This window comes from Carassius auratus, chromosome 2, assembly GCF_003368295.1.
Source record: "Carassius auratus strain Wakin chromosome 2, ASM336829v1, whole genome shotgun sequence".
NCBI classification, from domain to species: Eukaryota; Metazoa; Chordata; class Actinopteri; order Cypriniformes; family Cyprinidae; genus Carassius; species Carassius auratus.
The window spans coordinates 3,868,160-3,885,853 of NC_039244.1; the positions used below are offsets into that span (position 1 = coordinate 3,868,160).

The window sequence follows — 17,694 nt, forward strand, 5'->3', positions numbered from 1 at the left end:
TGGACTGTTGCAAGTTTTGTATTTCCTTTGGAAACCAAGGTCCTAGAGTCTGGAGGAAGGGTGGAGAAGCTCATAGCCCAAGTTGCTTGAAGTCCAGTGTTAAGTTTACACAGTCTCTGATGATTTGGGGTGCAATGTCATCTGCTGGTGTTGGTCCAATGTGTGTTTTTAAAAAAACAAAAAAAAACAAAGTCATTGCATCTGTTAACCAAGAAATTTAGTAGCACTTCATGCTTCCTTCTGCTGTCCAGCTTTTTGAAGATGCTGATTTCATTTTCCAGCAGGATTTGGCACCTTCCCACACTGCCAAAAGCTCCAAAAGTTGGTTAAATGACCATGTTGTTGCTGTGTTGACTGGCCAGCAAACTCACCTGACCTGAACCCCAGAGAGAATCTATGAGCTATTGTCAAGAAGAAAATGAGAAGCAAAACCAAAAAATGCAAATGAGCTGAAGGCCACTGTCAAAGAAACCTGGGCTTCCAGACCACCTCAGCAGTGCCACAAACTGACCACATCCATGCCACGCTGAACTGACGCAGTAATTAAAGCAAAAGGAGCCCCTACCAAGGATTGAGTACATGTACAGTAAATGAACATATTGTACTTTCAAGAAGACCAACAATTTACTAAGTGTTTTTTTTTTTTAATCGGTTTAATGGAGTATTCTAATTTGTTGAGATTGACTGTGTTTTTGTTACATGCAAGTCAAAATCATCACAATTAAAATAACTAAAGACTTAAACTACTTCAGTCTGTGTGCATTGAATTAATTTAATACAAGAGTTTCACAACTTGAGTTGAATTACTGAAATGAACTTCTCCACAACATTCTAATTTATTGACATGCACCTATATATATATTTAATGTCCCTTTTTATTATGAATGACGGGTCATGCCATTGTTTTGAACATGTTTGATATCTGGTATATTCTTGTGCACATTTACACAAATACTCTTGTGTCAGACCATTACTGCAATAAGGATATGATCTAGCAGACTGTGTGCACAGAATTTGTCTGTTAGGTCTCTGCTAACTTCAGTTTTTTCACTTCAGTAAATACTGTAACAGGAACTGCTTATTTTTTATCTGGCAGGAAGTGAAATGTTCATTTCAGGTTCTGTCTTGTACTCATTCAGACCGTCACATGGCTCGTCCTCTGATTCTCTTTGGTGTTTTACTTTACACCGCAGGTAAGACACAGAAAATACATTCTACCCTGAAAAAAAAAATGGTTTTACAGTTGTTTTTATAAACTATCCTGTTTTTCCGCTGTTGTAACTTTTTTTATATTTTGTTAGTTTTACATCCTAAGAACACAACAGGGTCCATAAATAGAACTGTTTAGAGTGTGGTTCAGTTTATATCCAGCTGTGTAAGACGTCAATACAGAGAAAATTCAGTTTCACATAGCACAAGGACCTTTCAACAGCTTTTACAAATTTTTCAGTAACAACAAAATTGCAACACTGTTTTTAGACATATGGGAAAAATGTCAAAAAATACTTCAGAGTATACTTGATACATAAACCTTTATTTATGTATTTATTTGTTAGTGTTTCAGTGTTAATATACAACAAATTATATCATAACTTTTTTTATATATTTATAAAATGTTATGTTTTATTTGGAAACCAAAAGAGAATTTTGGTGGTGATGAGTTGTGTGTTGCAGGAACTTTGAGCATGAAGACATTGGATCGTGTAACTTTAAGAGAAGGAGGAAGCATTACAATCCCCTGTCTGTATGACAATCAGTATAAACAAAACACAAAATACTGGTGTGAAGGTTATTTTTGGAATTCTTGCAAAATTACAGCAAGTACAAATGCTATAGGGAAATGGACAATAACTGATTATCCAGCAGACAGTATTTTTACTGTGAAACTCCACAATCTGAAATCCTCAGACTCTGGATATTATTGGTGTGCTGTAGAGATCGGAAATAATGAAGAACCAGATGACAAAAAAAATTTGTATGTAACTGTTAAAAAAGGTAATACATTGTGGTGCATTAAAATTATTTGTCAAATTTCTGCTACATTGTTTTTTTTTTAATGTAGAATATTTTTGCTGTCTGCGTTCAGCTCCTGATGTGTCTGTGGTGAGCAGCAGTGTATCTGGACATGAAGGTGGTGATATCAGTGTTCAGTGTTTCTACAGTTCTGGATATCAGAATGAAGTCAAACAGTGGTGCAGATATAAAGATCAGAGCTGTTACACAGTGGGGAGGACTAACACATCCCAGAATTCATCAGTCCAGATCAGTGATGATGGGAGAAGATCCTTCACTGTGCTGATGACTGGACTGAGACTCACTGATTCTGGCTGGTACTACTGTTCTGCTGGAGATCTGCAGGCTCCTGTTCAACTTAATGTCTCTGGTAAAAACAATCAGATCTGCACAGCATTTCTTGATTTATGAAAAAATATACAATATAAAGTATTGTTTCATCTTTTCCCGTGTCTCTAAAAAATTTACAAGTTCTTTTTCTCACTGTCACTGAACACTGAACTGGGCCCAGTTCCCCAATAATGCTCACTCATAAGAAAACTCGAAAGATATATCTTTCCAAAGTTGTTTATGTTCCTAAGAGTGTTCCCCGAAGTGTCCCTTAGGAAGTTTCTTAACATGCTGCTCTTACATTCGACATTACAAAGGTGCTGTCCCAAGTAATGGTGTTGAATTAGTTGGCATTGATTGTTCAGGAATCTATTTTTGACTTCACGCGAAGGTGCATTACGCCGTTAAGACAGACATCACGTTCTATGCAAATGAAAAATTCCTTAAAACATAACTAACATAGTTTAAGTTATCAGTAAAATATAGACTATTAATTAAATTAGCAAATTGTCAAGGAAATTGACGAACCGGGTATCCCTCGCTAATCAGCCACCCTCCTTATCCACTTGTGCCACTTCTTGACATGGGTTTAACAACTTCTAAAAATAATGTAATACACTTTTATAATTAATGGTAACATAATTTACAATCAGAATTGATTGGCAAGCAGCTGCAGTTACTTCTGTTTAATTCCCTTTCTCCCCTCTCTCTCTACTTGTTCACCCACGGCAGAAATGTAATCCCCGGCATTGCACAGAAGGGTGTTGGTGACAGTGTGGACGCACCTCCACACCAAGGTCTTGCTTAGCCCGTAGCCATCTCCCACGACCTCGATGAAGCTCCCTTTAGCAAAAAACCTTAGCGCTGCAAGCAGCTGGTCTTCAGGGCTTAAAGCAAAATTCCGCCGCATTAGCCTTGCAAGCGCAGGTCTGAGAAGGTCCAGCAGCTCCACAATGAGTTTTTGTAATATAGCCACATCAGGCAAAATTGTCAACATACCATAGTTTGACTTGTACTGTGCTGGGCTGATTTCTAAAGACCACTGCACAGTGGCGGCGACTAGCGTCTTGAGCTCAAACAGTGCTAAGAGAGAGCTTATGAATTGTCCAGACCAACCTTACAAAAGTGTGACTTATAGAATATATACTTTGCGTACAAACATGTTGGAAATTGTGCCATAACGTTAAGAGAGAGGTTAAGGAATAGGTTAAGAACTACTTAGCAATAAGAACCTTTTGGGGAACCGGGCCCTGGAGGATATGACATTAATTCATAATAAATAATTGTAATCTTTTCTTGATTTTTATTTGACAGATGTTGTGACCACAGAAGGATTTGTTAGAAATAGGTCAGTATATTTTTTTAAATAGTTAAGATCATTTTCTGTCATGGGATTTATTCGATTTTTCTATTTGTTTATCTGTATGATAAAGTTGAATTTATTGTCTTTCTATTTTTGCATGTGGTGCTGTCTTTGCTTATTTCAGTTTTCCTAAACCAGGTAATTCAAACTGAACGCATAATATTTAATACAATTTACCTAAATTCCCTTTTATTAAAAATTATTTCCCTTTCCTGTTAGCTGTTAGCACAGACACCAGCACTGAGAAGAACATGTTAGTATTAACATAGTTTAATTATTCAGATTGTTTTTTGTTTTTGCACTGAAATTTTGTTCAACACTCATATTTCTATCTTTGTTCTGTTGTCATATCTTTCTACCGATTCTCTCTTTCAGGCCGCACAGAGAGGAGCATTTCTGTCTGTCACAGAATTAGAGATCGCGGGCTCTTCTGACATTGACCTGGAGGAATTCTGAGCATCTTTAAATAACAGAGATTGTGCTAAACTCTCAAAAGATTTGCATTTGACTGTCTGATTGATGTGTAAAGCAACCAATTTGTTTTCAAAGTCTGTTAAGGGGTGGGATCATCAGAAATCAATTACTGGGATAATAGAGACCAATGGATAAGAGTAATTCAAATAGTGGCGCAACAGACTCAGATCATAAAACATCAAAGCACTAATTATTTCAGAAAAACTGATGGAATATAGAGTTCCACTTCAAGACTAGTTTACTGACTCCAACTAAACTGCAGTTGTTTGAGACTGAACTCCTACACCCCCCCCCCCCCCCCCCAGTGAAAGTAAGTGAAGTAAAAAGTGAAAGTGAAAGTAAACAGTTGAGAAAATTGGCTCTTAAAGTGACTGCGCCTAATTTAGCTACTACACTGAACTCATTTTTAGATACTACACAAAATTATGTTCTTTTTAGCAACATCATATGACCTTTTTAAATTCTCTCACCTAAGCAGAGCCAAAACCTGACTGAAGCTTTTGCTTCATGAGGCCATTGCGTTTGCTCGTGCTTATTTTTCTTGAGTTTTTCACTGCAATAGTGTGGTTCAACTAGCCAACTTATGTTTTGTTTTTGTTTTTGTTTTTTTTCAGTGCTCTTAGTCATCTTGCACCTTCTGGCTAAGGGGTGTAGACATATTCATAAAATAAAGAGCAAATCAATATTTATTTACATTATTTGAGTGTTCAGTCATCAAAGGGATTAAAGTTTCTATTTGTTAGCATTAGTTAATGCTTCAGGTGTCATGAACTAAGGATGGACACTACTGTTATCTACATATGTTAATTTCTGCATATACTAATACACAGCATGTATAAATTAACATTAATATATTACAAAGAAACATTAAAAATGAACAGTATCTCAGAAAAGAACAAAGATGTCACTGGGATGGTAACTTTATGTACGAAAGATCTAAAAGTTACATCTTTATTTAAATCTAAATGGTATGCGGTTTTTCAGCGGTGAGGTTTGACTGCCTCAGTGACAGTTCTGTTCCTTATTTCCTGAGAATGTACACATAATGATATATATAAACAACATTTATGTCTAATGACATCTATCTATTGTGCCTCAATCCTGAGCGAGTAATTGTAAGTTTTGAGCACAGAGGACTATATTTTGCAAGCACATTACATTATATTTTGAACAGAAATTAACAATCGCAAAAAAAAAAAAAAAAAAAAATGCTTGTTTGCTATTATCCATATTAATGTTCAGTAATAACCCCTCTCACGCAGTTGTCACTTTGTCTGGTCTCTGTTTCCCTGGGTGTCCACTAGTGGTCTCACTTCCCCTTAGGCACCTCATCGTAGGCACTACAATTCCCACTAGCCTTGTCCGTTCATCACAGTAATTGCACTCCTGTTAATTGCACCAGGTGCCTTAACTTATTAGTCATTAGCCTCCCTATATTAACCAGTCTTTTCCTTTTGTCTGCATAGAGTCCTTTCCTTCCGTACCCAGTCTTCTCGGCTTCCGACTTCATCGCATTCCGAGTTCCTGTTTCCGTTCCCTTCCTGTTCCTTCTTTGTTTGTTTATTTGTATTGTTTTCTGGTTTTGACCCCGGCTTGTTGGATTACGATTTGGATTACCCAAAATAAACATTACTGCAATTGGATCTCTCGTTCCCTGTGTTTCACTGGGTCTCCGAACGTCGCAGAAGGACTCCATCAAGCTAAGATCCAGCGGTATGTTTTTTGATCTTTCCTCCCCAGCCACCGAGCGGGAGAGAAAGAGTGGTTTTGAGGGAACCCACCTGGTCATTTTTTCGTGGAGTGAAGTGGAGTGAGTGGTCAAGAGGAGGTCCGGCACCAGCGCCGCTGCCTAGGATGGCCGCAAGTTCAGCGTCACTGCACAAGATGTCCGGCAGCCCAGCGCCACGAAGCAAGATGGACGCCAGCCCAGCACCACAGCACAAGGTGGTCGCCAGCCCAGCGCCGCTGCCCAGGATGGCTGCGGGCCCAGCACCACGATACAAGGTGGTCACCAGCCCAGCGCCACGATGCAAGATGGCCGCAAGCCCAGCATCACGACGCAAGATGGCTGCCAGCCTAGCGCCACTGCCCAGGATGGCCGCAAGCCCAGCGCCACTGCCCAGGATGGCCGCCGGCCCAGCGCCGCTGCACAGGATGGCCGCCGGCCCCGCGCCGCTGCCCAGGATGGCTGCCAGTCCAGCGCCACTGCACAAGATGGCTGCCAGCCCAGTGCCACGAGGCAAGATGGATGCCAGCCCAGCACCACAGCACAAGGTGGTCGCCAGCCCACCGCCACGACGCAAGATGGCCGCCAGCCCAGCGTCACGACGCAAGATGGCCGCCAGCCCAGCGCCACAGCACAAGATGGCCGCAAGCCTAGCGCCACAGCACAAGATGGCCACCGGTCCAGAGTCATGGCACAAGATAGCTGCTTATCCAGCGCCTCTGCACAGAATGACAGCCACAGTTGACCCTCCTGAGTCGAGTCAGGTGCCCGTTGACCCTTCCAGAGTCAAGTCAGGTTCCCGTTGACCCTCCAGAGTCGAGTCAGGTTCCCATTGACCCTCCAGGGTCAGGGCTAGTCACCATTGACCTTCCAGAGTCAGGGCTAGTCACAGTTGACCTTACGGAGTCAGGGCTGGGCCGGTGGTGGTGGTCTTCTGCGCCGCCCTGGTGGGCTTCTGTCTCGACCACACGGATGTGGTGGTCTTCTGCGCCGCCCTGGTGGGCTCCCGTCTCGACCGCACGGATGTGGTGGTCTTCTGCTCTGCCCTGGTGGGCTTCACGTTATGTCCTTCCTGGACTTGTGTTTTGTTGTTGTTTTGTTTTTGTTTGTTTTTTTGTTTTTGCTCCTCTTCTGTCTGTTTCCATCTATGTCTTGTCTTTCTCTCTGTTTCCCTCTAAGGACCTGGCCCTCTGTTCCTCCCCCTGATCCTCCGCTGTTCCACCTCCCTCCTGGGCTCCTTGTTTTTGTGTTTGCACTTCTTGTCTCTGTTTCCCCATTTTACCTGGTCCTCTTGTCTCTGTTTCCCCATTTTACCTGGTCCTCTTGTCTCTGTTTCCCCATTTTACCTGAACCTCCATCCCTCCCCCTGGTCCTCCGCCACTCCACCTCCCTCCTGCCCAGGATGGCCGCCGGCCCAGCGCCACTGCCCAGGATGGCCGCCGGCTCAGCACCGCTGCACAGGATGGCCGCCGGCTCAGCGCCGCTGCCCAGGATGGCTGCCAGTCCAGCGCCACTGCACAAGATGGCTGCCAGCCCAGCGCCACGAGGCAAGATGGATGCCAGCCCAGCACCACAGCACAAGGTGGTCGCCAGCCCACCGCCACAATGCAAGATGGCCACCAGCCCAGGGTCACGACGCAAGATGGCCGCCAGCCCAGCGCCACAGCACAAGATGGCCGCAAGCCCAGCGCCACAGCACAAGATGGCCACCGGTCCAGAGTCATGGCACAAGATAGCTGCTTGTCCAGCGCCTCTGCACATAATGACAGCCACAGTTGACCCTCCAGAGTCGAGTCAGGTTCCCGTTGACCCTCCAGGGTCAGGGCTAGTCACCATTGACCTTCCAGAGTCAGGGCTAGTCACAGTTGGCCTTCCGGAGTCAGGGCTGGGCCGGTGGTGGTGGTCTTCTGCGCCGCCCTGGTGGGCTTCTGTCTCGACCACACGGATGTGGTGGTCTTCTGCGCCGCCCTGGTGGGCTCCCGTCTCGACCGCACGGATGTGGTGGTCTTCTGCTCTGCCCTGGTGGGCTTCACGTTATGTCCTTCCTGGACTTGTGTTTTGTTGTTGTTTTGTTTTTGTTTGTTTTTTTTGTTTTTGCTCCTCTTCTGTCTGTTTCCATCTATGTCTTGTCTTTCTCTCTGTTTCCCTCTAAGGACCTGGCCCTCTGTTCCTCCCCCTGATCCTCCGCTGTTCCACCTCCCTCCTGGGCTCCTTGTTTTTGTGTTTGCACTTCTTGTCTCTGTTTCCCCATTTTACCTGGTCCTCTTGTCTCTGTTTCCCCATTTTACCTGGTCCTCTTGTCTCTGTTTCCCCATTTTACCTGAACCTCCATCCCTCCCCCTGGTCCTCCGCCACTCCACCTCCCTCCTGCCCAGGATGGCCGCCGGCCCAGCGCCACTGCCCAGGATGGCCGCCGGCTCAGCACCGCTGCACAGGATGGCCGCCGGCTCAGCGCCGCTGCCCAGGATGGCTGCCAGTCCAGCGCCACTGCACAAGATGGCTGCCAGCCCAGCGCCACGAGGCAAGATGGATGCCAGCCCAGCACCACAGCACAAGGTGGTCGCCAGCCCACCGCCACAATGCAAGATGGCCACCAGCCCAGGGTCACGACGCAAGATGGCCGCCAGCCCAGCGCCACAGCACAAGATGGCCGCAAGCCCAGCGCCACAGCACAAGATGGCCACCGGTCCAGAGTCATGGCACAAGATAGCTGCTTGTCCAGCGCCTCTGCACATAATGACAGCCACAGTTGACCCTCCAGAGTCGAGTCAGGTTCCCGTTGACCCTCCAGAGTCGAGTCAAGTTCCCGTTGACCTTCCAGGGTCAGGGCTAGTCACCATTGACCTTCCAGAGTCAGGGTTAGTCACCGTTGAGCTTCTGGAGTCAGGGCTAGTCACCGTTGACACTACGGAGTCAAGTCAAGTCACCGGTGAAATTCATGGACAAGGGCTAGTTTCCAGTGATCTTCATGGGCAAAGTCCAGTCACCAGTATTCTTCATGAACAAATGCAAGTCACCAATGATCTTCATGAACAAATGCAAGTCCCCATTGATCTTCGTGGGCAAAGTCCAGTCACCAGTATTCTTCATGAACAAAGTCAAGTCACCATTGATCTTCGTGGGCAAGGTCAAGTCACCAGTGTTCTTCATGGGCAAGGTCAAGTCACAAGTGTTCTTCATGGGCAAGGTCAAGTCACCAGTGTTCTTCATGGGCATGGTCAAGTCGCCAGTGTTCTTCATGGGCAAGGTCAAGTCACCAGTGTTCTTTATGGGCAAGGTCAAGTCACCGACTATCTTCATGGGCAAAGGCAAGTCACCATTGATCTTCATGAACAAATGCAAGTCACCATTGTTCTTCGTGGGCAAGGTCAAGTCACCAGTGATCTTCATGGGCAAGGTCAAGTCACCAGTGTTCTTCATGGGCAAGGTCAAGTCACCGACTATCTTCATGGGCAAAGGCAAGTCACCATTGATCTTCATGAACAAATGCAAGTCACCATTGATCTTCATGAACAAATGCAAGTCACCAATGATCTTCATGAACAAATGCAAGTCACCATTGATCTTCGTGGGCAAAGTCAAGTCATCAGTGTTCTTTGTGGGCAAGGTCAAGTCACCAGTGTTCTTCATGGGCAAGGTCAAGTCACTGACTATCTTCATGAACAAATGCAAGTCACCAATGATCTTCATGAACAAATGCAAGTCACCATTGATCTTCATTAACAAATGCAAGTCACCAATGATCTTCATGAACAAATGCAAGTCACCATTGATCTTCGTGGGCAAAGTCAAGTCACCAGTGATCTTCGTTGGCAAAGTCAAGTCACCAGTGATCTTCGTGGGCAAGGTCAAGTCACCAGTGTTCTTCATGGGCAAGGTCAAGTCACCAGTGTTCTTAATGGGCAAGGTCAAGTCGCCAGTGTTCTTCATGGGCAAGGTCAAGTCACCAGTGTTCTTGATGGGCAAGGTCAAGTTACCAGTGTTCTTCATGGGCAAGGTCAATTCACCGACTATCTTCATGGGCAAAGGCAAGTCACCATTGATCTTCATGAACAAATGCAAGTCACCAATGATCTTCATGAAAAAACGCAAGTCACCAATGATCTTGATGAACAAATGCAAGTCACCATTGATCTTCATGAACAAATGCAAGTCACCAATGATCTTCATGAACAAATGCAAGTCGATCTTCATGAACAAATGCAAGTCACCAATGATCTTAATGAGCAGAGTCAGGCCACCAATGATCTTCATGAGCAGAGTCAAGTCTGCAGATCAGATCTTCTGGAATCCAGTCTAAACACCATGGGATTACCAGAGTCTCTCCACGTCTCTGTGGAACTTCCAGAGCCTCCCCACATCTCTGCTGAACTAACAGAGCCTCTCCACGCCTCTGCTAAACTACCAGAGCCTCTCCACGTCTCTGCTGAACTACTAGAGCATCTCCTCGTCTTGGCTGAACTACCAGAGTCTCTACTCGCCTCTGCGGAACTACCAGAGCCTTGTCACATCTCAGCCGAACTCTCTAACCGCTCGACTGATCCTTTCGTGGCCACAGAGGCTACCCTTAACTTGTTCATGTTCTATTTCAGACTTGCCTAACCAGACTTGCTCTCCTATGTCATTGATCACACTGTGGTGGTCTTCTGCACCGCCCTGGTGGGCTTCTGTCTTGACCACACGGATGTGGTGGTCTTCTGCGCCGCCCTGGTGGGCTCCTGTCTCGACCGCATGGATGTGGTGGTCTTCTGCTCTGCCCTGGTGGGCTTCACGTTATGTCCTTCCTGGACTTGTGTTTTGTTGTTGTATTGTTTTTGTTTGTTTTTTTGTTTTTGCTCCTCTTCTGTCTGTTTCCATCTATGGACCTGGCCCTCCGTCTCTACCCTGATCCCCCGCCGGTCCACCTCCCTCCTGGGTTCCTTGTCTTTGTCTTTCTCTCTGTTTCCCTCTAAGGACCTGGCCCTCTGTTCCTCCCCCTGATCCTCCGCTGGTCCACCTCCCTCCTGGGCTCCTTGTTTTTGTGTTTGCACTTCTTGTCTCTGTTTCCTCATTTTACCTGGTCCTCTTGCCTCTGTTTCCCCATTTTACCTGGTCCTCTTGTCTCTGTTTCCCCATTTTACCTGAACCTCCATCCCTCCCCCTGGTCCTCCGCCACTCCACCTCCCACCTGGTCTCTTTGTTTTTTGGTCTCTTCTTGGGTTTGGGTGGAGCATCTGGTAGCTGCTCCGTGGAGGAGGGGGTAATGTCACGCTGTCTGGTCTCTGTTGCCCTGGGTGTCCACTAGTGTTCTCACTTCCCCTTAGGCACCTCACCGTAGGCACTACAATTCCAACTAGCCTTGTCCCTTCATCACAGTAATTGCACTCCTGTTCATTGCACCAGGAGCCTTCACTTATTAGTCATTAGCCTCCCTATATTAACCAGTCTTTTCCTGTTGTCAGCGTTACAAGTGTGCCACAAAATCAACCAATCCTAAAAATTAAAAGGTCAATTGTAATTGGCTGTTGGTGTCCAATCAAATCGCTGGTAGAACCAAAGCCCGTCTTGTATGGGGCGCCGATTGTAAAGCAGTTTATGATGAAAATAACAGCAACATTTTTTCACATTTAGCTTCAAACAATGTTAAAAAAACCGGTATGAATTTTTAACGGTCACTTTTTAGCACATTTACAACAATATTTGTCAACTTAGAGATATTTTAAATAGTTAAATATAAATATTAAATGTTAAACCTAAATGTTAAATTTTAAATCTAAATGCTAAATCTAAATCTAAATGTTAAATCTAAATGTTAAATCTAAATGTTAAATCTAAATGTTAAATATAAATTTAAATGTTAAATATAAACGTTAAATCTAAATGTTAAATCTAAATGTTAAATATACATTTAAATGTTAAATCTAAATGAGAGGGGGTTCAGCGAAAAATCGGCAGCTGTCAGCAGGAAGTGGCTGTCACTGGCAGCAGGAAGTGGCTGCCAATAAAACCGGATGGCAGCTGTCGCTAATACCCGGAAATTGGAGGAGGCTGCCGGCAGCAACAAGACAAATAAATAATTATATACACTTATGATTATGTTTAATACTTTTTTAAATAAGTATAAAGGTCAGTATTGTATATTGTTTGATTTAAAATATTGATCAAATATAAACAAAGAAATAAGAACATTTTGCTAAACGTTAATTTCCAGCTGAATGTTTATGCATGCATGTATCATTGTTTGTGTGAAATAAAACAATTTATATTTATATACGAGAGTGGCAATTACTGGGTGTATGTTGTATATTTATTATAGGCTATATACACAAATGACTGAAAAGAGAGAAGTCTCAGAGACCTTTATTTAAAATCATAATTTGCGGTTATATTTGTAGTATTTCAAGAAACAACTATATATATATATATATATATATATATATATATATATATATATATATATATATATATATATATATATATATATATATATATATAGATATTATAAAGTAGCTGTTAAATTTGTAACTGGGTTAGTAAGTTGTCAAAGTCAGTGCTTTACAATGTAAACCGTATAAAATATATCCAGTAAGCAAGCAGACTAAAATATCAATTAGAATCACTAACAACAATCCGGAGGTATTTTCAAGACTCTTGGATCAGAACTGATGAGGTATACAGAGTTACTTCAACAGCATCTTGCACCAATCACTGTAAAACCCAGGGTGGATGTGCATCTCTCCTCATTTTCCTCTTGCAACATGGTCAAGTCAAGCATTGTTTATTTATATAGTGCTTTTAATAATACAGATCAAAGCAAAGCAACTTTACAGTATTAAATAGGAAAATAGTGTGTCAGTCAATAATGCAGAAGGACATTAGTAAACTCAGTTTGTAGTCAGTTTAAAAGGCAGTTTATCATTCAGTTCAGTGATGTCGTCCTTCAGCTCGGTTCAGTTTAAATAGTATCTGTGGAATCATTTGCAATCATGTCAATGATATCACTGTAAATGAAGTGACCACAACGAAGCAAGCCAGAGGCGACAAGGAACCAAAACTGCACCGGTGACAAAATGGAGAAAAAACAAGGTCTCTACAGGGGATCTGTATCTGGGGCTCTAGTTGTCATGGTCTCCGCTGTCTTTCAGGGCTGTAGAGGTCCTTTCTAGGTGCGATCCACCATCTGGTCTGGATACGTACTCGATCCGCGTGACTCCAGTGACCTTCGAATAAGAAAGAAACAGATTAATATAATTGAAGATGTTAACATCTATACGATGTTTAATAGGGAGCCAGTACAGGGTTTACAGAACTGGGCTAATCCGGTCATACTTCCTGATTCTAGGAAGAACTCTAGCTGCTGCATTTTATTATTCATAAGAAAATGGTGACTTTAATACCTAAATTGCTTTATTAACAGTAGACATGCATGCACAGCCATATTAATGATTATTCCCATTGCATCTTGTCATCATGTACAGAGCAGTGATTACATTTTCATGCATAATTTGCACACCTGGTAAGCAGTTGTTGTAAACCTCTTCGCAGTGTCTGCAGGGTGTACATTTTGTTGAATTCCTGACATGGCTTAGACTTGTTCTCCATTTTGTTCCACCTGTATATTGAGATGAGGAGCATGAAAACAGCATTATTACAAAGATAAACATTCAGACATGGCAACTGAGAAATGTAATGTTATGGCACCTTTTTAAACCTCTAATCAAATATGTAAAAGAAGATACTCAGTCAAGCCAGCTGGATTGTGCCCTCTTTCGAAAGGAGTCTGTATACAGTACAGCAGACTTCTGAATTTGGAACAAACCAAAGACGGACTTAATAATGTAGCATCGCCCCTCCTCCAGGATCACGTAACAGGACAGCATCTGGCAACTATTGGGTATTACAAAAAAAAAAAAAAAAAAGGTGTCAGTGCCATGGTTTTGTCTCAAGATGCACATCAGTAATGTTTTTTTTTTTTTTTTTTTTCTAAATGCATGTTTACAAAAGCTACTTCAATGTTCTAAATTTAACTACAGCCTAATCCTGGCTTAATCCAAGCCCTTGTCTGTGAAACTAGACCAAAAAGTTATAAGGAATTATCAACCGGTCCATTATATTTTGTATAGATAACAAAAAATAAAAAAAAATTGTTTTGCATTCACATGCTTACAACTTCAACTGGTACACAGAACAGTTCTGCACATGCATATTATTAGAGAAAACACACCTCAATAGTGCAAAAAAATAAAAATAAATTTATTTTAAGAACTCTTAAGTTAATGTATATCACACAATCTCCTGAAAGACTTAACATGCAAAAATATATGGTTGGTGTTGCACATTTATCTTCTATCATTCCAGTCAAACAACATTCTTTTATATTATTCAATAGACTGTTAACACGCTAACAAACGTTAATATTTATTGGTACGTCAAACGTAATTTGAAGTTAATGGTAGGCCCCTAACAAGGTACACAAACAAAGTCGCTACCACTAATTAGATTTCATTGAAAAATTTAACCAAAGTAGGCACCAAGTCTACCAAGTCGTTCACCAAGATAACAATTAAACTTACAACGCAAAAAAAACATTAATTACTCCGATGACCAATTTCTTAACTTACCGTTTGATCAATCGCAACCATTACTGAAGCGTTTGGGTGCAGTTATATCTGATTGGTTGCGCCCACGTTGGTCGATACTGATTGGCTCCCACCGAATGGCAGGTCCCGCCTACCATCCGGCTGTCAGTTACTGCCTTCCAGTGTTGTGGGTAACGCGTTACAAAGTAACGCGTTAGAGTACTCTAATTACTTTTTTCCTGAAATTTGTAACTTAACGCGTTAGTTTCGTGCGTAAGTAATCAGTAACTTCGTTATTTTTTAAAAAAAGTAGTCCGTTATTTTAAGGAAAGGAAAATCCCGACTGCAGCCTGCTTTTTGTCAGACAGTAGGCCTAGGTCTACTGTGCCACCTGCGGATGTATCAGCGGAGCCGAAGCTCTGTGATCGTAAAGTCAATGGCTGTGATGCGTCTGTGCCCTGCGCCTGACCCTGTGTGTGTGTGTGGGGTTTTTTTTTTTTTTGAACTCCCGTCTAGATGGCAGAGAGGACAGCGTTTGGTTTATGGAAGTACGCACATTATTTTCAATTTGTCAACGAAAAAGAAATCGACTGTCGGACAAACGTTTCAAAAATCTGCTTCTGCTACGTTTTAATCACTACTTTGAAGAGTAAATGTAAGAGGACTGTGTTAAAGCGAATTTAGGCTTGTGACTGTGAGTGACACTTTAATAATAATTAGTTCGGCTATTGAGCGATTTGTCATTTGCCTGTGTGGCAGTGAAGGATTTAATTCGGTTTGTTATCATTTTTTTTTGACAGGCAGATGTTAATTTCTGTTAGATCGTTGGCTGGCTGGTTGTTCATCATTTCTAAATGGATTTAAATCTGCAAGCCTGTTTAAGGTTGTGTTTACAAGTAAGCATACTTGTACTTTGATAACTGCATTATTTAAAGTTAAATAAAAATCAGGAGTTATCTTGTGGTGCTCATAATATACAGTAGCTACCCAGGCTGGGTAGGTGCGAATTTTGATTAATAATATGTTCTGTGATAATAAATAAATAAAACGCCATGTGGAATAGCCGATTGCTGACTGTCTTTCCTGTTATTGTTATCCTGCAGTGTTAATTTAGTCGGATGACTGACGTTATTCATTGTCGGGAGTCACGACTTTTAGGTGCATTTAAAGGGGCCGGGGGTTATGTCTGTCGTGTGTGAGCCGCTGCAAACGGCTTTTAATTTTTGGTAACGCATGAGTACTCTAACGCGTTACTTTTATGAATAGGTAACGCTGTATCATAACTAATTACTTTTAATTGATGGTAACGTTGTAACTTAACTAACTACTTTCCAAAGTAACTATACCCAACACTGCTGCCTTCCGGCTGTGAATGGCAGCCACTTCCTGCTGCCAGCTGCCGATTTTTTTTTTGAACCCCTGCTGATCTAAATGTTAAATCTAAATGTAAATGTAAATGTTAAATCTAAATCTAAATGTTAAATCTATATCTAAATATAAATATAAAATCTAAATGTTAAATCTAAATCTAAATGTTAAATATAAATATAAATCTAAATGTTAAATCTAAATGTTAAATCTAAATGTTAAATCTAAATGTTAAATCTATATCTTAATATAAATATAAAATCTAAATGTTAAATCTATATCTAAATAATGATGAAAATAACAGCAACATTTTTCACATTTAGCTTCAAACAATGTTAAAAAAAACGGTATGAATTTATAACGGTCACTTTTTAGCACATTTACAACAATATTTGTCAACTTAGAGATATTTTAAATAGTTAAATATAAATATTAAATGTTAAACCTAAATGTAAAATTTTAAATCTAAATGCTAAATCTAAATCTAAATGTTAAATCTAAATGTTAACTCTATATCTAAATATAAACATAAAATCTAAATGTTAAATATAAATTGAAATGTTAAATCTAAATGTTAAATCTAAATCTAAATGTTAAATCTATATCTAAATATAAATATAAAATCTAAATGTTAAATCTAAATATAAATATAAAATCTAAATGTTAAATCTAAATCTAAATGTTAAATCTAAATGTTAAATATAAATATAAATTTAAATGTTAAATCTGAATGTTAAATCTAAATGTTAAATCTATATCTTAATATAAATATAAAATCTAAATGTTAAATCTAAATATAAATGTAAAATATAAATATAAATATAAATGTTAAATCTAAATATTAAATCTAAATGTTAAATCTAAATCTAAATCTAAATGTTAAATCTAAATCTAAATGTTAAATCTAAATTATAAATATAAATGTTAAATCTAAATATTCAATATAATCTAAATGTTAAATCTAAATCTAAATGTTGAATCTAAATGTTTTGGGCGAAACTAAATATTTAGCTAATATGCAAATTCAAAATGCAGGAAGTGCCAAAATAAAAGCTCAATCAGGTCAGTGTCTGTGCATCGTGTCCAATAAGTAACGAATAAAAACCATCTCATCTGAGGAAATTGACTCTTGGACATGGATTATTGTGATAATGACTACCATATTTATATAAGTCGCACTTTTTTTCATAGTTTGGCTCGTCCTGCAACTTATAGCCAGCTGCGACTTATTTATCAAAATTAATTTGACATGAACCAAGAGAAAACATGACCATCTACAGCTGTGAGAGGGTGCTCTATGCTGCTCAATGCTCCTGTAGCACAGAAAAGGGTCTGTCTGTCTGTATATTTTTAACTCCACTAATGTGATATTTTTTTATATATAGAATTAGAAAACCCAAAATCGTTATCTCTAGAATATTTTATGTGAAATTTTTTTTCTTGTATAGGATCTCATATGATGAACACGTTAAATTTGTATTTACTGTTTTATGGCGTTATGATTGTTATTTTTAGATACAACCGTCTTACCCTGATCTTTTATGTAATAAGTTTGACAATAATAATAAAAAAGAGGTACAGGTGCACTACCACCTCACAGCATCACTCAACTTAACAGTCCAGTACAGTTTCTCTCAGCGACTCTGCAATGTCTGCACATGTCGAACAGCTAGCTGTTCAAAGATCTCACCTTTGGAGAAAATTTTGATTTTATACTCTAAAAATTTTACTATTACTACTCAAAAATGAAGATTACCCCATAATGAATTGCATCCTTTGCCCACCCCAACACACCACATGCAATAATAATGATAAATGCCAACCAATAATTATATTATTTTTTTCCTTAAAAATACATTTTA

The 17,694-nt window shown here is 40.7% G+C and overlaps 1 protein-coding gene across 1 annotated transcript; it reads left to right on the forward strand.

Moving 5' to 3' along the window:
- The first annotated feature begins 1,106 nt into the window (after positions 1-1,106).
- Positions 1,107-4,399, forward strand: LOC113112917 (CMRF35-like molecule 7). Its single transcript, XM_026278847.1, has 7 exons — positions 1,107-1,193; positions 1,675-1,995; positions 2,087-2,383; positions 3,658-3,691; positions 3,831-3,844; positions 3,926-3,959; positions 4,082-4,399. Exons 1-7 carry the CDS (start codon positions 1,148-1,150, stop codon positions 4,119-4,121), a joined length of 786 nt encoding a protein of 261 aa, XP_026134632.1. The 5' UTR covers positions 1,107-1,147; the 3' UTR covers positions 4,122-4,399.
- The last annotated feature ends 13,295 nt before the right edge of the window (positions 4,400-17,694 follow it).

Excerpts from the sequence above, each read along its gene's own strand:
- LOC113112917 (XM_026278847.1), top strand. The coding sequence starts at position 1,148 with ATGGCTCGTCCTCTGATTCTCTTTGGTGTTTTACTTTACACCGCAG. Across the intron at positions 1,194-1,674 it reads TGTTTTACTTTACACCGCAG|GAACTTTGAGCATGAAGACA; the intron begins GTAAGACACAGA and ends TGTGTGTTGCAG. Across the intron at positions 3,960-4,081 it reads ACCAGCACTGAGAAGAACAT|GCCGCACAGAGAGGAGCATT; the intron begins GTTAGTATTAAC and ends TCTCTCTTTCAG.